This window comes from Cyprinus carpio, chromosome A13, assembly GCF_018340385.1.
Source record: "Cyprinus carpio isolate SPL01 chromosome A13, ASM1834038v1, whole genome shotgun sequence".
In the NCBI taxonomy this organism is placed as follows: domain Eukaryota; kingdom Metazoa; phylum Chordata; class Actinopteri; order Cypriniformes; family Cyprinidae; genus Cyprinus; species Cyprinus carpio.
This window is the reverse complement of record NC_056584.1, coordinates 3,317,060-3,337,616: the sequence shown is the minus strand read 5'-3', so window position 1 is coordinate 3,337,616 and position 20,557 is coordinate 3,317,060. Positions and strand designations below refer to the sequence as shown.

The 20,557-nt window shown below is 37.9% G+C and overlaps 1 protein-coding gene and 1 long non-coding RNA gene across 2 annotated transcripts; both read left to right on the top strand.

Moving 5' to 3' along the window:
• The first annotated feature begins 285 nt into the window (after window positions 1-285).
• On the top strand, window positions 286-3,945 carry LOC122147175. The gene is made up of 4 exons (XR_006161450.1): window positions 286-1,014; window positions 1,716-2,064; window positions 3,250-3,416; window positions 3,595-3,945. It is a non-coding gene; the product is annotated as an uncharacterized LOC122147175 (long non-coding RNA).
• A 21-nt stretch (window positions 3,946-3,966) lies between these two features.
• Window positions 3,967-19,435, top strand: LOC109065372 (prokineticin receptor 2-like). Its single transcript, XM_042768411.1, is given in 8 exon segments — window positions 3,967-5,115; window positions 5,373-5,381; window positions 5,548-5,693; window positions 5,966-6,022; window positions 7,992-8,344; window positions 9,574-9,949; window positions 9,952-10,165; window positions 18,669-19,435. Coding segments are annotated over 3 exon segments (1,185 nt in total). The 5' UTR covers window positions 3,967-5,115; window positions 5,373-5,381; window positions 5,548-5,693; window positions 5,966-6,022; window positions 7,992-8,344; window positions 9,574-9,696; the 3' UTR covers window positions 19,387-19,435.
• The last annotated feature ends 1,122 nt before the right edge of the window (window positions 19,436-20,557 follow it).

Here is a 20,557-nt window from a genome sequence, read left to right as displayed (position 1 = left end):
TACAAGTCATTCCAACTTCGTCACCATTGAGTAGTGATTGGTCGGTGTCTGGGTCTTCATCACCAACATTATGCACTCCGCCTAATTCTAGCTCATCACAGCTATCGGCCCTTTCATCATGGTCAAGCCAGGCAAGAAACAGCGAGCCAAGCAACAGACCTTCCACATCTCAGATACTGAAAACATTGCCAGAAATATTCCAGGTCCCTTGGGAACAAATGCCACAGGAAATTCGTTCTGCAATTTGCAGATGGCAAGAGACCTAAACCAGTGGAGTGACGCCAGATGGTACGAGTACTCGCGGATGAAATGTGAAGGTATGAAGCTAACCCCACTCACGCACAATGCCTAACTGTGGTTCGAACTATCATCAGGCAGTACCCAAAGAGTTTTGCTGATATTGCACCAGATGGGTCACTTCTGTGTGGAGGTTATACATCACTTTTGATTCAATTAAAAAACCGCATTGAGAATACGAACCGTGATGGAAGCTTCTCATGCCACCGATCCTCTACAGGCAAGAGGGGTCCAACTGACACATATGGATGTACACGATTTCAGCCAGAGCTTCCCCCAGAAGAAACTGATGAAACTGTGGAGCAGCACCGCCAGAGACTGGAGGAGATTTACAGACAGGAGGGTGCAGGTGGAGCAGAAAGAGCAGAAGTTAAAAATCTAATGGAGCTCACATTCTCTCTACAATATCGCCATATAAATACACATCCACCACCTGACATTGAAGATGTGAAAAGCAAATGGCCTTTTCTTTTCACGCCAAGGTATATATACGCGCATTTTGAGTTGCTCACAAACATCAATGTGCTTCGTAGCTTGGAACTCAGTATGGAGGAATGTGGAAGAGCCATCACAGAATACTTCAGGGGAAAACCTACCAACAAAGATGTCAAGGATATCCTCTCTAATGGTGAAGATAATGAGATGGCACTTCGTGTTGTTCAGCTGCTCATGGCACACTTTGGAGAGGGCCTAACCATGCTGATCCTTCTTACAGATGTAAGTTTTATTTTTTCTTTCTAACCCTGTTTTAAAGGGTGACTCCACCAGTCTTCAGTGTCCAGACACCTAATGTGTGTACTAGTTTTGGGGAGTACTACTACATATGTGAAAACAGAGGTGTAAATTATTTTGTGGCTCAGAGGAAGCTGGGTGTAAGCTGATAAATTACCTCCATGTTGTCACACAGTTGCTAAATTGCATTATGGGTAAAGTAGGTGCAAGGTTTTAAAAAGTATTTCACTTGTCTTCTTTGCCCTACAATGACACTGTTGAATGTTTTAAAAGCAAATGATCTAATCAATACAGCAGAAACACAAATATTAACTTTTTTATTCCACATATTCTTCTTCCTTTTCAAAACCTGGTGCCTATATTATCCACAATGCAACTTGACCACTGAGTGACATCACTGGAGGCAATTTATCAGATTATATGCAGTTTCCTCTAGAGCCACAAAAGGGTTCATACTACTTTTTAGACGTTTGCAGTAGATCTCCCAAGACCTGTAAAAATAAAATTGTTACCCTTTAAATTTTAAATGCCAAATCTATTTAGCAGTTTGATTGTAGGTACTTCAGAAGCCTACCTCATTCGCCTCTAGGTTACTCTCACCTAGTGTTTACTAATTATTGTCCTTTTTATAAAATTTCTTCTTAAAAATCTTATTATGGTAAGGATAATATATTTGTTCCCTTCAGGTGTCTGCCACTGCATCTGACGTTGAGACAACTCTCAGTCTTCCTGCAAGTCCTCCCCTGATACTGCCTGGTAATATACATTTAATTTAGATTCATTGATAGACACATTGTATATCATATCGGCCATTCATCTTGAGTTTACAAATGCTTACACAAGGTAACAAGTATTCCCATTTTGCTGAGGGCAAGTCACAATTAAGGGTTGGATGATCACCTTTGAGGGCCGTGTAATCTCTGAGAGCATCACACCAACATTTGCAATGGGACTTGCTGCTATGTTTGCAATCTACTACATATTCAACCTTCAGTATCAAGATGAGGCAGCCTGCACTCTGGAATTCATTCAAAGGTAAACCCCCTTCATTCCCTGTCATCATTATATGGATATATACAATCAAATTAATGTTATCATATATTTTATTTTATTTCATAAAACAAAATTAGTACTGTACATTTCAAGCCTCAACACACACACACACACACACACACCTACACACTTACACACACACACACCTACACACACACACACACACACACAAAGGGTTCACTGTAAAAAAAAAAATCTGTGACATTTACGGTAAAATACCGGCAGCTGTGGTTGCCAGAATTTCACCGATAAAAATATGGTAGCAACATTGTAGGCTTTACAGACTTAACTTAAATTCACAGTAAAAAAAATTTATTTCATTAACTGATGTAATGTTAATAAACCAGCAAATCTGAAGTACTAATATCTGTTTTGAACCATTGTAATACTGATAACCACCAACAACAGGTGGTGATGAGAAAGTCATCAAAAGCTCATCACAAACAGCTCTTCCACAAACTGAGAAGGGATATACCACAACTAGAGAGAGAGAGAGAGAGAGAGAGAGAGAGAGAGAAAGATAGAGAGAGAGAGAGAGCGAGAAAGAGAGGGTGAACAGTGTCATTCACACAAACACTAAACACCATCATGGTAACACACAAGATAATGAAATAATGCAATAAACATTAATTTAACAACATTAGATGTAAGATAAAACCTAATGTACACAACTGATAAGAAAAAAAAAACTAAGAAGAAATGGTTATTTAAAAAAAATAAAAAAATAAAAAAAAATAAAAAAAACTTAAAACATGAAGTGTCATGCAGGGAATTCTGGGAGTGTCAATTTACGGTTTTTCACTGTAAATTGTAAAATTGCTTTTTCTTTTTCACTTCCAAGAACTTAATTTTAACAGTATTTTACTGTAAAATTACATTAAATGTAATTACAGTTATTCACCGTATATAGTATGGAAATTTACTGATAACCAATTAACAGATTTTTACTGTAGCATTTTACAGTCTTTTATTATTAAAATCACAATAATTGTTTACAGTGTATAGGCTTTATTATAATTCCATTTGATGTCATTCAATCCACTCTGTTTGTACAATGAAGAAAGAAAAAAAAAAAAAAATAATAATAATTAATTGCATTTAATTGCATGTACAAAAAACAGTATGTTGTTGCAACCCCACTCTGATCTTAGACTATTTTGATTTCAGGTGCTTCATTGGTATAAATCCAGAGAGAGGGACAAAGGCCAAAAGGGGCAAGGTTGTTTCCAAGAAGAAAGGTGTGATCGTCCAGAAGAAGTCTTTTGCAGTCAATACACACGTCGCCATGCTACTGAACAATCTCCTTGACTTTGAATGGAACTTCATATAGATCGGTGAGCTCTTTAATCTTTCTCTATTTTTTTTTTTGACAGTCTGGCATTGCCACATTAAGCCACAAGAGAACTGGTATTATTAACTTTATAAGCATTAGCTTGGAGTGTATACTGTACAATCCCTGATTGTATAGTTTATTTATTATTATGATTATGATTGTTTGTTGTTGTTTTACAGTGGCAGCACTGGAATAATGCTGCAGAGAGGAACAGCGGCTACCAAAGTGATGGTCATCTCTCCTGGATCCACAAGAACTAAGATGTAAAAACACAAGCCTATCTCACAGGACAATTTTAAGAGGTAACCTGCAAGTCTAGCTTGCAGTGGCACAGGTGCCTACCTTACAGTTTCATCCCTAAATGTTTTTATTGATGCATATTATTGATACATCCTGCCAAAATGTTCTACTATTCTATAATAGTTTCAAAATGGCCTTAATGCACATTTTCAAAATGTTCTTAAGTATGTTTTTAAAATGTTGCCAATTCTGCATATGTTCAAATGTTATTATGAAAGTATATTTTTACAGACAGCAGAGAATATTGCAGATTACATATATAAACTTTTAAGTTGACTTTTGAGGAAATTTTAATCTAACTGCCTGGACTATGTTGAGAGGAAAAACACGAGCCTGTGGGCTTTTTTTCCCCAAAATGTGCCAAAGATGCTTGCATGCTGAATGTTCTTATGCATGTAATCAAAAAGGTCTTAATGTTCCTTTAATAGTGTGTATTAATAGTGTAAATAGTGTGACCTATTGTGTTATTCAAGGTAAAGCTTAAATTACTGTAGGTAAGATAAATCACTTATGACAAGAATTTGGTAAGTGTTCAAACTTATATGTCTTAGATAAAAAAAAAAAAAAGTCAACTATAGGTTATGCCCTTCACAATTGGTAATGACTAGGGGCAGTCTCTGACAAGCAATTTAAGAATGCAAGTTTATTGCCATAGTCTAAAGCAGACACAACTGTTTCTGTTTGCTACTAGAAAGCTCTTCTCAGCATCGTCCAATAGGGTTTTGAAATAAAGGTATACAATATTATTTTAGTTTCCAAATAAATCACAGAAATATGCTGCATTTAGTTTTTTTACTGTATTAGACTGTGAAATCATTTAACAGGGTTACTACAGAAATATACTATATTTCTGGTTTACACACTACTACCGTAAAGTCATTTTACATATGAATACCGTAAAAATAACGGTATACTGCTGGCGTCTCTGCTGCCAGCTCTTTACTGTTATTTTACAGGAAATTTTTTACAGTGAAATTATCTGCGATAAAATGTTAAATATATTTGCTATCCGTGCTACATTTGTTTGTGCAGTTTTTTGGATGCAAACAAAACAATATATTATTTACCAAGAGATTTGGTTGTATGGACTCATTTTGATAAAACACTTCTGGTAAGTATCATTGAGCATTTATATTAAATATTTTACTAGTGCAAGCACTCATAAGCTCATAAAGGAACTCGCAAAGTTTACCTCACATGTGAGACTGCAGCGAACGTGGCTTTGTGCGAAATGTAATTTAAAAATAAATGACCGATATCTTTTTCATCTTTGATCTAAGTATTGTTGTGTGGGTCTAGTGTGTTTATGCTGCAGAAAACTGAAGAGCAACACTACAGTCCTCCAACAAACAGATTAGGAAGAGGAGGATGATGGCGGTCCAGTATATACAAAGAGAAAGGTTTGTATTTTTATCTTCCACATTCTTATTTTTCAAATGCAGTTGCAATAAGCAAACATTGTTTTTTTCCCCAATATTTCTTTAAGTACGTGAGAGTGAAGATTTGTTTTAGTGTTTATAGGGTCATTGTTTTCAAATAACCTCAACTAAATACATAAGCTAATAAGCTAGTTTCAGTTATTTTTATGATGAGAATGTACTGCAGTCACATCAGTATGTCTGAGATCATCTGCAATATCTCTGTTCTGCTTTTACAGAGGCTAAATGTAAGCAGACTATGTACATATGCTCACCTCTGCCAAAACGCATGTGACTACAACACAAACACAGCATCACAGTTCATCACTTTACTTTAATTGCTTCTTCACTTAATAAACAAATTATTTCTCTTAACATGCTACACATTTCTTTTAATATTTCTATGTTTTGTAGTAACCAAGAGAAGTGTCATCGCTGAAGGAATGGCAGACGTTACTCAGACACCTGTGAACACAGCAGTGTTTGGAGTCCAAGACAGTGAAATCATCTTTATTATACTCCTGACTGGACTAGCAAGGAGCATTAGAGCCAATGAGAAAGTAAGTTCAAGTAAAATGTCTGCATTGACCATTTCACCTTGTTATTTTCTGCAGTAACTGCGGGGAATATTAACTGAAGATACCTGATCAACTGCAAGCTTTGGATCTACTGAATGTGTATTTTTCAAGCATTTTATTGCAGAATTCACTGTTATTTTTTTTCTGCTTAGCGATGACTGGTGAAAAGTGTTTATTAATTTACTTCAATGTATAGTTAACCAGAATTCTGTCTTTTATGTTTCACCAAACCTCTTACTTTTGTTTCTCTGCAGAACTCAGAAGAAGATACTTTGAAGAATGCTGGTAATCAAACCCAACAAGTTTGTCAGGTATGGACAGTATGATGGGGACTAAATGATTTTCATATTTTGGGTGAACTCTCTTTAATTAGCATGCTACACACTAAATATTAATCATGCTGGGCACAGCCTCTTATTGTGCTGTCACTGCAGTTAGTGCTGTAAATAGTCTGTAAAATAACAGGTACATTACTGGAACATAAATTTACTGTAATTCACAATGACGCATTACGTTAGACCTTTACTAATAGATACTTGTATATTATTTGTTCTTTACAGGTACAGAAATTAAAGCTCCCAAGCAAAGATGTCACCAGATTAAGAAGTAGAAAGACATGTTACACCACCGCAACCATAAATCCTGAGCGATTTGAAAATGGGCAACAACCAAGGAAAAGTACTCATTGTTTCACTTAGAAATGATCCATGGTAATAGTAATACTAAATTATTAGATAAATAAAGTACAAAATGTGTTTAGTTTTAAAACTTTGCAATTTACTAATGTGTTGTTCAAAACACTAAGTTTTGGTGTCTCTTTATAATAAGGTATCTTTAGTTAATGTGAGTAAACGTTGAAATTAACATTAAATAACAATGAGCAATACATTTGTTACAATATGCATTCATCTTTGATACTGTTAAAAAACAACAACTGTTCTTTGTTAGCTCTGATAAATAATGTCAACAGGCACAACTTTTGTTCTTTATAATGTATTAGTAAATGTTGAAATTAACTAGGTTAATATATTAACTACAGTTAACTAAAGTTAATGTTAGGTATTTGTAATGTTAGTTCATGTTGGGTAGGTAACATTAACAAATGAAATATTGTTAAGTGTCACCTGAGTGTTTTTGTTTATACTTAAAAATAAATAGCTTCAATGCAAGGGTAGTTTGGCTAAATGTTATGTTTTATATATACTTTCTGTATAACTTTTCTTTCTCTCTCTCTCTCTCTCTCTGTAATTGCATAGTTTTGTAAAAAACAATTTTCTCATGCCAACTTAGTGAGTTCTTAACTTGAAAACATGCATTCATCATAAGGAGATGTTTACATATTTATAAATACAATGAAAGTAAACATTTTGGCTGCGTATTAATTTTAAATGAAAGATTAGTGATCAGTAAATTAGATATTAAAAATGAAGCCGGGCCACGTCCGGCGCGCTCTGCTCTTTGGTGTCGGGCCGATACAGGTGTCCTGACATTTTATCCTACCCGTCAGATTTTCCTACATGTGTTTACTGCGCATGCGCACAGCAATATTGCGTCCTTTTTCTCATGCTAAACAACAATATTTAATGTATCTGCATCACTGTAAGGGTAGGTTTAGAGTTGGGATAGGTATAGACTTTAATAAAACACAATCTTATAGGTAGGAAAAAATATATATTTATTGTTGGTTTCCTGTAAATGTATCCCTTCTAGCTTCAACCGCGAATATAACACATAATAACTGTATTTGCATTACTCTAAGGGTCGGTTTAGGGTTATGATATGTGTAGATGTTAATAAACCATAATTTTATCGACAGCATTTTCGTTGTCGAATTGTACTACCCACTGTTTTAATGGGAAGTAGGAAAATCTGACAGCGTAGGACAAATCGACAGAACACTGGCTCGGATGCGGCAGTGTCGGCTCGCTGACGGCCGCAGCATCTGCCCTGACTGAAGCGGGCAGTGAGTCCACAGGCATCCGGCCCGAGTGCGGCAGACGGAGTCGGGCCGAGTAAGTCGCCAGCAGGCGAGAATCTAACCGGAACTTGCCCGAGTGTATTTTGCTATCTGCGGAATGTTCACTGTTTAGTCTCAGAAGAACTGATTGGTTTGTAACAGCCTTTATTTGTTCAAAAATGTAAATAATATTATAAAAATGTTGAATAGTAAGGTTGCATTGTTTAGGTTCACAGCAGAGAACTAATAAAAATGTGGAGATTTGCCATCTTGCTGTTTCAAAGACCAGGTATTTTTTTTTTTTTTTTTTTTTTCTCTCTCAGAAGGTCAGACGGCAGAGGACGAGCAAACTACTTACAAACTGAGCTTTTAAATGAAGTACTGCATGCAGCTGATGTAATTTGCCATATTGCAGAGGCTCTTGGATTTGCGCGACACTGTAATTTAGTGAAAGACGCGTCACACCTGCACAACGAACAGCCGGGAGGAATCCGCGCTCGAGGACTGAAGACGTCAATGATCTGACTTTCACATTTGCCACAAGAGGGAGAGAGAATGCTGATGTGTGTGAAGGACTCGCGCGCTGCACACATCTGCATGTGAATTACACAGATGAGACTGATGAAACATCACACACCGGTGACAATGACAAGCGTCTCTCAACTTCTGAAAGTCGGTAAGTTTATTCACAAACTTCGTCGTTCGGCACAGGGTCATATTTATATTCAACATCATGTTGGATAAAGTGCTAAATGTTTAGTTGTAACTGTTACAGCTCGAACTGTGTAATATTTAATTACTGATGTCTATTTGTGCTATTTTACTTCATGAACAGCTTGCAGCATAAACCGCTCTAATCTAATTAAGTGAAAGGGCAGCAGTCAGACTCAGAATTATTTATTTTAATTTCAAGAAAACTAAAATTGAAAGAACGGCTACGTACATCATGATACCTCTTCTGATTATACCATTAAAGCATATGGTGCATCATGACAAAATTCATATATCATGTATCCATATATCATTTAGACCATGATTAGAATTATTTTTGAAAATATATAAAACATTACATTATGTATCATAAGGCAGTATGGATACCTTTTTAATGCATTGTTCATGCATGTTTCATATAAAGTGAAAGCAGAATGTTTATAGGATATTGCATGTTGTGGTGGTGCCAGGACGGCAAAATGCTTAATAATGTAAAATTATATTTATTTCTGCTATGAAATAAGCATCACACTTTTTTAATCTTGAATGTACAGAATATAGTCAAAGTCTCTTATTGCAAGACCTTAATCTGTTTAAAGAGAAAGACATTGTCAAAATTACATATTTTACAATCCAGACATTTTTGTTTGCAAAGATGTATCATTTTATTACTGCTTTGTAGCCTTATTTATTTATTATTTTCTTAAGATCTATGATTATTCACTCACCCTCATGCCGTTCCAAAACTTTGCATGACTTTCTTTCTTCGAACACAAAAGATGAAACTGTGAAGAATAATCTGGTTGCTTTTTTCCGTACAGTTATAGTGAGGTGGAAGTGAGGCTTTCAAAAAAAAAAAAACTAAAGGCATCATAAGAGTTCTATAAAAGCTATTGCAAGTCTTCTGAAGCCATGCGATAGCTTAATGTGAAAAACAGAAATTATACTTATTACATTAGTTGATGAGTTCTTTTAAAGGCTTTTGTGAACAGATTTACTTTTGAATAAGACTTCTTTTTTAGAGACATGTTTCATTTTTGATTGAACTGCTCTTTCAACTCAGATAGAGATAATATTATTTGCCACAATATTTTTCAGTTATCATGAAATAATGTCAGTGTTTATGTTTTGTGTTTCATATGTGGCTTGTCTCCTGCTTTCTTCTACTGGAAATACAATCTGAAACCATTTCAGAAGACAAGAACATTCCTGGGTCATGACCACTGACTGCTAGAAAAAGACTAGTGAACTTTGCGACCCCTTTTGAAACCAATCAGAAATCAGCAGCGCTCACAGGCTTCTCTCGAATTCTCTGTCATGGAGGACGCAAACATCACTCACTTGGCAGCCATCTTCGTAAACCCTCATAGTCAGGTGCCCGTTCTGGACGTTCACGACACTTACACAGACTTCTACGACATGGACTATGGTGTTCCTGCAGAGGAGATGCCGGACACCACGCAAGGACTGGCCTACTTTGTGGCCACCATCGTCATCGGAGCCGTGCTCGTCTGCATCATTCTGGTGTGCGGCTTCGGCAACTTCCTCTTCATAGCCACTCTGGCCCGATATAAAAACTCAGGAACCTCACCAACCTGCTGATCGCCAACCTGGCCATCTCCGACTTCATAGTGGCTGTGGTCTGCTGCCCTTTCTTGATGGATTATTACGTGGTCAAGCAGCTCTCCTGGGATCATGGGAAAGTGTTGTGTGCCTCTGTCAACTACCTCAGGACTGTCTCTCTCTATGTGTCTACCAATGCCTTACTGGCCATCGCCGTTGACAGGTTGGTGTGATTTAGATATCGTACCTCAGTCCCGCTAGACAGTTGAAAGGAAAAGGAAAGCCCGGGGTTGGGTCGCTTATTCAGCGGGCAAAATATTGTTGACTTTCAGATTCATGCATTATGAATTGAGCTTCCTGAACAAAGCACTTGACAACATACTGCTCAAATAGATGATTGTGAAAAAATTTTTCCTGCTCTTCAACAAAAGCTTTCCAGTAATTGAGTAGGATTTAATAATCCACTGTGCATTATCCTTCACTGGCATCAAATCAAGTGAACCTCTTCACTAGGAAATATACAGCTGTACTTAAAAACAAATATAAAGGCTATATTCAGCCTAAAAGCAGAAAATTAAAGCAATAAGTCATTTGAGAGGCTGTGAGTTATTATTTACAGTAAAGTAAATTTCACAATAAACAATACAAAATAAATCATTAGCCTAGCTGAAAGCTTTTTACAGTTGTCGAACAATGGAACATCCCCAAAATATAATTCGTCTCATTGTTTGCTTTTTTTTTCTAAAACCATGTGAACCATTTTTTTGTGAGTTTTGCTCATAAAAGGATAATTTTTAAAGAATCATTATGCAGCTCTTTTCCATGGTGTAATACTTCATAAGAGCAGCACATAAAAATAGTTTAAAAACTTTGTGTAGTGTTTATTCATGAGTATGCTGTCTTCTGATGCTATACAATAGTTTTGTGTCATAAAGAAACCAAAATGTATGCTTTTATTCGCTCACAATCTTCCCTTTTGCCAAAGTCTGAAATCTCATTCACATCTGCATTCATTAAAATGCACCATTCCAGGCTTGATGTCAAAGTTTGGAACAATAACAGCATACAGGTTTGGAACGACATAAAAGTGAGTAAATAATGATTAAATTAAAATTTTAGATTAACTTTTGGTTACAGTTTCTATGAAGCCTTTATTTGTAATGCAATAAATGGGTATTCTTACGGCATTATAATATAGGCAAAATGCATTATAAGCCTTAAATATTGATGTTGTTCAAGATCTGCACAGTATCTCCCTGCATCATGAAATACAAACCTATACAAATCTTCTTGTAAACAGGCTTTATAATGTGGTAATAATATTTATTAATGGTCTTTGCTTTGAGTAATGTAACCTGAGTTAAGTCTTCTTTAAAACAGCCTTAAGATATCATCAATGGGTTATGACACATTTGTAATTATCATTTCTAATTTTAATATCCACAAAACCATTTTTCATTGTTTTGCATGTAAAATGGTTACCAGTGAACTCACATTTACTTCACAGGTATGAAGAAACACTCCTAACCACTCATAAGATGTAGTAAGAAACTGCGCAGATCCTAATGTCAAGATATGAGACTTATAATACATGGTTAAAATGGTTAAAAATCTTCATACTCTTAAAAGTTATAACCACAAATATTTAATTAGATCCTTCATAATGTACTACTATGTATTTTTCTACTAAGTATTTAATAAGGAATTATGCATCTATTACAACGTCTTAAGAATACCTTTATAAAACATTATAAATAGAGGCTTCATAGAAAGTGTGACCAAACTTTTCAAATGTGTGGTCACAGCTGTGTGTTTAATAGCTTCGAACACATCACATCCATTCAGAATTTTGAGTCTGAACTATGTTTTATTCAATAAAATCTCCAGACCCATGTCAGAATGTAGAGACAGTGCTAATGGTGACATATGGAGGACTGCTTGGAATATTTCTTTAATAATGTGAGTGGATCTCTTCAGGCACTCAGGAAACTGTTTAAAATGCTGTCTGTGTGGGCTTTCTATCATCCTTTCCCTATGAAGGAATAAAATATGGCCAGAGGAAACAACACTTATGTGCTCTTTACTTAAGCCTACTCAAACAGCTTGAAATGGAATAAAATGTTGAAATATTGACACTATTAATGATTAATTTTGTCCTGTACCAGAGAACTACATTTTTGCTAAAATAAGAGAATAAAGAGTACATTATGAATTCTGTACTATTTCTATGGCAGCTAGATGTCAGAAGCATTTTATTTTTTAAAGCCAAACAACTTATGAAGATGAAGTGTCTGGGGAAACTTCAAAAGTCATTTTTAACAGTTCCATTTTGACAGGATGAGTTTGTTTGAACATTATCACATTATGTATTTTTTTAATTCTGATAATTTGATAAGCGTATAACCCACTTATAATTAAATCTGCCTCGCCGTTCGACTTGACTCTAATGACAGTCCATAATTAAGCAAAATTCAATTATGGATGACTTACAGATGCATAAGCTTCTGATCTATTGATTGAAATCTTTAAATAAGACAAACGGAACACATTGAACTAGATTAGCATTTCCTGAGGGAAACTTCAGTGCTGGCAATGCAACAGAAGAAATGTGTTGAAGTGTTAGGGAACTTCTGGTTTCACACAAGACTCATAAACACTGTCACCGTGCAGCACAAAAATATACAGTATATACGTACCTGAAGTTGGCGTATTTTGCAGACATTACTCCACCCTTTACTGTATATGCATTGGTGGGAAACAACATTACCATTTAACATTAACTGAGTAAAAGTACAGATACCATAATAAAAATGTTTTTCCAGTAAAAGTACTCGTTTTCCATTTTACTTAAGTAAAAGTACAAAAGTACTTGATTTTAATATACTTAAGCATTAAAAGTAAAAAGTACTGATCAATGAACCATGTGTATTATTTATTTTAGCCAGTACTAGTCAGACTAGTCATTTAGTGTCTATTAGTGCAGACATTTAATGTGTTGATCTGCAAATAATCAGTGGTGTAATTTAAAAAATTAATAATACTTAGTCACAGTACTTAAGTATTTTTTGGGAGAATATATACTTTACTTGAGTTTTTATATTTCTCTCAACTTCAAAATTTATTCCATTACATTTCCAAATTAAAATGTAAACTTATATACTCTGATACATTTCCCCAAAGCATATTTGTTACTTACCACAAAAATAAAGTCGGAAGAACACCGACTGCAAGGGGGCAGGTTTGATGAATCCATGGTCTGGTGCTTGCAAGTTAGACTCCTTAAAACCACCTTTGCTCATGTGCAAACAAGTGCTTGCACAATCGCAGATGATTCATTTTCAACTCAAGTCTAGGATGGGGTGTGCGATATACAGTATATTGTCTGCGATAATATGGAAAGTGTTGTTTTAACGATGTGCGATCTGACATTATCGACTATATAAAAAAAAAAACATACACAGAAAATGTACGCATAAACTACATGATGTAGTCAATTAAAACACATTTAGAATAATCAAAATTCAAGTAATTCTAAATTGTAGGCGGCTCTGTATGTTTTTTATATTTATATAATTTAATTGTCACCAAATAGGAGGACAAGACAGATAAGTTAAATTCAGCAGTTAAGTTTATTTATTAATTAATAGTGGTGGATAATGAGGTGAAACAGGTGAGGTGAGTTAATAGTGAGGTGAATTGGAGCAGATTATTGCAAACTGTTTTGCTGAGGGAACGGGTGACTCTGTGCCATTAATATAGTTAATCTATATCACATGAAGAGTGCGGTTTTTCCCCAGTGCTAAAAAAAAACAAAAACAAAAACAAAAACAGCTAAAACCAGCCTATGCTGGTTGGTGGTCTTAGCTGGATTAAAGTCGGGGCTACATGTTTTGCCCCTGGGTGAAGGTGTCGGTACATCCCGCGGCAGACCCAGTGTCTCATTCGGGGCTACAGATGAGCATAAGATGTCCATCGTAGCATCAGAGGAGGAGCTTTTGTCATGTGATGCTGAAGATTCTGCTGAGCAACCCCCGGCAATAGCACCTCCATCCCCCGAGCACTCAAGGCTGGATGATTGATATCTGGGCAACGGAAGTTAATGAAGAGCTCACTAAAATGTGAAAGGCACCTTACAGCACCCGGTCAAGTTTGAGCTCTTTCCTCCTCACCACTGTGGACATTCCCCAAGTGAAGCGTGTCAGGTCCTTCTCAAAAAATTAGCATATTGTGAAAAAGTTCATTATTTTCCATAATGTAATGATAAAAAATTTAACTTTCATATATTTTAGATTCATTGCACACCAACTGAAATATTTCAGGTCTTTTATTGTTTTAAAACTGATGATTTTGGCATGCAGCTCATGAAAACCCAAACTTCCTATCTCAAAAAATTAGCATATCATGAAAAGGTTCTCTAAACAAGCTATTAACCTAATCATCTGAATCAACTAATTAACTCTAAACACCTGCAAAAGATTCCTGAGGCTTTTAAAAACTCAGCCTGGTTCATTACTCAAAACAAAAATCATGGGTAAGACTGCCGACCTGACACCCTCAGGCGAGAGGGTAAGACACAGAAAGAAATTTCTGAACGAATAGGCTGTTCCCAGAGTGCTGTATCAAGGCACCTCAGTGGGAAGTCTGTGGGAAAGAAAAATGTGGCAAAAACGCTGCACAACGAGAAGAGGTGACCGGACCCTGAGGAAGATTGTGGAGAAGGACCGATTCCAGACCTTGGGGGACCTGCGGAAGCAGTGGACTGAGTCTGGAGTAGAAAACATCCAGAGCCACCATGCACAGGCGTGTGCTTTTGAACCAGAAACAGCGGCAGAAGCGCCTGACCTGGGCTACAGAGAAGCAGCACTGGACTGTTGCTCAGTGGTCCAAAGTACGTTTTTCGGATGAAAGCAAATTTTGCATGTCATTCGGAAATCAAGGTGCCAGAGTCTGGAGGAAGACTGGGGAGAAGGAAATGCCAAAATGCCTGAAGTCCAGTGTCAAGTACCCACAGTCAGTGATGGTCTGGGTTGTGCCATGTCAGCTGCTGGTGTTGGTCCACTGTGTTTTATCAAGGGCAGGGTCAATGCAGCTAGCTATCAGGAGATTTTGGAGCACTTCATGCTTCCATCTGCTGAAAAAGCTTTATAGAGATGAAGATTTCGTTTTTCAGCACGACCTGGCACCTGCTCACAGTGCCAAAACCACTGGTAAATGGTTTACTGACCATGGTATTACTGTGCTCAATTGGCCTGCCAACTCTCCTGACCTGAACCCCATAGAGAATCTGTGGGATATTGTGAAGAGAAAGTTGAGAGACGCAAGACCCAACACTCTGGATGAGCTTAAGGCCGCTATCGAAGCATCCTGGGACTCCATAACACCTCAGCAGTGCCACAGGCTGATTGCCTCCATGCCACGCCGCATTGAAGCAGTCATTTCTGCAAAAGGATTCCCGACCAAGTATTGAGTGCATAACTGAACATAATTATTTGAAGGTTGACTTTTTTTGTATTAAAAACACACTTTTCTTTTATTGGTCGGATGAAATATGCTAATTTTTTTGAGATAGGAATTTTGGGTTTTCATGAGCTGTATGCCAAAATCATCAGTATTAAAACAATAAAAGACCTGAAATATTTCAGTTGGTGTGCAATGAATCTAAAATATATGAAAGTTTAACTCATATCATCACACTTTATTTTTTTTTTATTTTTGGAATTTTAGAATAAATTGTAAATTTATCAATCATGATAGACATTCCCCAAGTGAAGCGTGTGGTTGTGGTGTACTTGTGCATGCAAAACATCACCACTTGGAGTAATCATCTGTGGCTCCCAGGTCACGGCGTGGTCTCTTGGGCAGGTGATGTCTACAATGGTAGTCCAGGAGCACCATCTATGGCTGAACCTAGCTGAGATGCAGGACACCAACAAAGTTTGCTTTCCTCCCTGTCAGTTACGATGCTTTTCTTCACCACAGGCCAAGAGTATGCGGATGCAGAATGCTTTGCTTCCTCATGCTTTCCTTGCCATTTCACAGCGGGATTCGGGGAACCTGGTAAGAGCTCCTTCTCTGCCTTTAATTTTACGAAGCTATGCTTCCAACGTTGGGCACTCTTCCTCCCCCTGCTGCACAACACAGGGTATGTCAGAGATCGTCTCTCTGGAGCTGCTTTCAGAGATTCCCCTGCCATGTATGAGGAGATTGCAGTCCTCCTGGCAAAGGATGCAATAAAGCCTGTCCCTCCAGTCGAGATGGAGGTGGGGTTTTACAGACTTTACTTCATCGTACCCAAGAAAAGTGGTGGGCTATGACCAATCCTGGATCTTGAATCAGTTTTCCTTCACAGGTTTCCACTCAAGACGTTGATGCAGAAACACATTCTTTCTTGAGTTCGACACCAGAATTGGTTTGCAGCAATTGACCTGAAGGACATGCATGTCCTGACACTGCTTTGACACAGACCATTTTCCCGGTTTGAGGGTCAGGCTTGTCAATACAAGGTCCCCTTCCTGCTGTTCCTGTCTCCCCACATATTCACAAAAGTTGTGGAGGGTGCTCTGTCTCCATTACGGGAGAAGAGCATCCGAGTCCTCAACTGGCTTATATTAGCTCTTGAGATCTGTTATGTGAGCACAGGGATCAGGTGCTTCAGCATTTCAGTCAGCTGGGTCTTGGGGTTAACTGGGAAAAGAACAAGCTCTTCCCTGTGCAGAGCATCTCTTTTCTCGGTATTGAGTTGGGCTCGGTCAATATGATGGCACATCTCACAAGCAAGCGTGCCCAGTCAGTGCTGAGTTCTTTCAGGGGAAAAATAGTGATTCCTCTAAAACAATTTCAGAGGCTTCCGGGGAATATGGCATCATCAGCACCTATAAAACAACTTTACAGCCCACAAACACACCTGGAAACTCACTGGCTGCACAGCTGAGTCCCGAGATGGGCATGGCACCGTGGCATGCATCTGGTGATTGTTTCATCAATTTGTCATTGTCTTTTCAGCCCCTGGACAGGCCTTGCTTTTCTTCGGGCAGGGGTGCCCTTGGAGCAAGTGTCGAGGCATATTGTTGTTATAACAGATGCCTCCAGGACGGGCTGGGCAACTTAATGCCCTTCAGTGGCATATTAATTGCCTCAAATTGCTGGTCATACTAATTGCAATTTGCTGTATTCGACTACTGCTACAAGGGAAGCATGTGCTTGTCCGGACAAACAACACTGCGACAGTTGCGAACATCAACCATCAAGGGGGAATACGCTCTCGTCGCATGTCACAACTCGCCCACAAACTCCTCCTTTGGAGTCCGATGCAGTTCAAATCGCTGTGTGCCATTCATGTTTTGGGGGAGCTCAACCATGCAGCCAATGCACTCTCCAGGTAGCTTACCCTCCTGGGAAAATGGAGACTCCATCCCCAGGTGGTTCAGGTAATTTACAGTTGATTCGGGGAAGCACAGGTCGATCCGTTTGCTTCCCAGGAATCCTCCCATTGCCAGTTATTCTATTTCCTGACTGAGGACCCCCTCAGCATGGATCTGCTGGCACACAACTGGCCCTGGGGGCTGCACAAGTATGCCATCCCCCCAGTGAGTCTCCTTGCAGAGACACAGACCAACCTCATGCTTCTCGTGACAGCCTTCCTTGGAGAATTCCCCTGAGGAAAGACCTTTTTTCTCAGGGGCAGGGCACCATCTGGCACCTGTGTACCTATCTCTGAAACCTGCATGTTTGGTTTCTGGATGGGATGCAGCAGATTTTCCTGGCTTGCCACAGGTTGTGATATATACTATCACTCAGGCTAGAGTCCCCTCTACTAGGCAGGCTTTTGCTCTGAAGTTTAGCTATTAATTGGAGTTATTCACAGCTATAATACCCATCAAGAAAACCAAAAATTACAACCAAAACACCCCCACAAAGCAACCAACCTTTGAAGATGAGAGCTCATTCCAATTGGAGTTTGGCCTCTTCCTGGGCATTCGCACACGACGCCTCTCTAGCAGATATCTGCAGAGCTCCGAACTGGGTGACACCTAATACTTTAGAGAAATTCTAAAATATCAGAGTTGAGCCAGTCATTGGCCATTTTATGTAATGGTCAAAGGTGATTGGGGCTCCCAAGTGAGACCCCTAACGTTTATGTTGACAAAACGTCTTTGTTCCCTTCTTTAGGAAATGAGAGTTACATAATGTAACCTAAACAAAAAGTTACATAAGGTTTTTTTTTTTTTTGGGGGGGGGGGAGAATCAGCTCATGAATGCATCTTCAGAGTGGGTGGTTATTTTTAAGTTCAAAATAACTAGGATTAACTTCGTGTTATGAAATGTACTGGAGTAAAAAATTATATTGATATTATGCTTTGTGATGTAATGAAGTAAAAAGTAAAAGTACAAATTTCCAAAAAAAAAAATATATATATATAAAGTAGAAATAGTAGATAAAGTACAGAAACTTGAAAAAATATACTAGTAAAAATATTCCATTACTGTCCACCACCACTACTTGGCATATACCACTGACATCTAAACTCACATATCATGACTGTGCTGAAAACAGTGACTATGACTGAATGTAAATGTGCATGGTACAGCACTAAACCATTGCAGACTGTTAAACAGTACCTGGTTCAACAGGATTGTAAGTGTTTAAAATGCAGGGGTTTAGTGAATTTGCCCCATAGAGAAAGGAAATTGAATGGAATCCCACTAATTGTCATTGTTGTGTTTAGGTATATGGCCATTGTTCATCCCTTGAGGCCCAGAATGAAGCACCAGACAGCATACTGTCTCATAACTGGGGTGTGGATTGTCCCAGTGCTCATTTCTATTCCCTCTGCGTACTTTGCGTCCGCAACCAAAGTCCCCAATGGAGCCAACCGCAGCAAGACCTTCTGTGCCCAGATCTGGACGGTGGACCAGCAGCTGTACTATCGCTCATATTTCCTGTTTATCTTTGCCGTGGAGTTTGTGGGCCCAGTGCTCACCATGGCCCTGTGCTATCTGTGCATCTCCAGAGAGCTCTGGTTCAAGAGTGTGCCAGGTTTCCAAACGGAGCAGATCCGCAAACGCCTGCGCTGCCGGAGGAAAACTGTCATGGTGCTGATAGGCATTCTCACAGCGTACATCCTCTGCTGGGCTCCATACTATGGCTACACCATCCTGCGCGATTTCCACCCCACATTCATCTCCCGAGAGAGGAACTCCCTGGTGGCTTTCTACATTATCGAGTGCATCGCCATGAGCAACAGCATGATCAACACGTTCTGCTTCGTCAGTGTAAAGAACAACACTGTCAAATATTTCAAAAGGATCGTTCTCCTTCGCTGGAAATCCACCTACACCTCAAGGAAGAGCGCAGATGAGACAGACATCAATCCCCAACTGACCGAATGTAGAAAGGGAGCTGAGCTGAGTGGTTTTAATGTCACCCATATTACAGATGATTAAAGTGAACTGATGATGCTGCTTATGGACATTGTTCTGCAGGTGAATATCGCTTGACAGCTGTTATATTTTTAAATTAGTTAATTATTTTTTTTTCCTGTGAAATGTGCCATTTTCATACTTTGTATGTATAATGTGTTTATGATACAGCAAAAATTATTATTTGAGTTGTTTAATGAGTGAATTAACTACTCATCCCTTAAAGCATTGAGAATGACAAAGCAATGGTTCAGTAAAGAACTACTGACTTAGTTATTGATTATAGGTATAGAAACTTTTTTTTGGGGGGGCTTGGGGGGGATATTTAGATACAATCATTTAAGCATGTGTCAGGAGAATCAACGCCATTTGCAATGCTTTGTGAGAATGGCTCTGTATGCTGAAATTTTTAATTGCAAATCTATGTTGTCATGGTAACAGCCTTCTCTGATTGGTGAAGGGTTTACTCTGGATTATGGGTAGTGTAGTTATTTACATTAAAATTGTAACATTTTCATATGGTACGTTCAGATGGTATTGTTAAAAATCAATTTCTCTATGAAGAAAATGAGTGGGATATTTACAAAACTGTTATGCTCGATTGTTTAAAATAACTAAATACAATCATTTTCAGAAGTATTTGTACAAATACATGTATGGCCTCATTGAACCACCACTCAATACTTTACTGTTACATAATATAGATTATTTAAAAACCAGTCTGATTAGCGTGGTCTTTTATCAGTGTATGTTTTATATGTAAAAATGTATCTTTACTTGGTTCTGAAATGTGGTTGTTTGCTGTCTTTTGTGTTGGTTGGTACAGTATCTGCATGTATTCTAGCCAAATAAAGTAGAACCTGAGAACCAAGCCATGTGTCATGTAGAGTCCTTGAAATTTAGAGTAATAATTCAAGAAGCAATATTGACGAGTTTAGAGGTAATGTCTGGATGTTCAATCTCACATAACCTACGAGTTATATTTCTGCTTGCTCTTTAAAGCAGGGTCTATTTATCTTAGGTTCAGGGACAGTTCATGCATAATTTCTAGATTCTGTCAATACTCAAACTCATAACTTGAATTTTTCGATCATAATATGAATTGTGGTCATGTACCAGTGTAATAATAGCTCATGATGTCTAAATCTGGATCAGATCTGTTTAATATTTACTTTGCCATTATAGCAGTGAATTT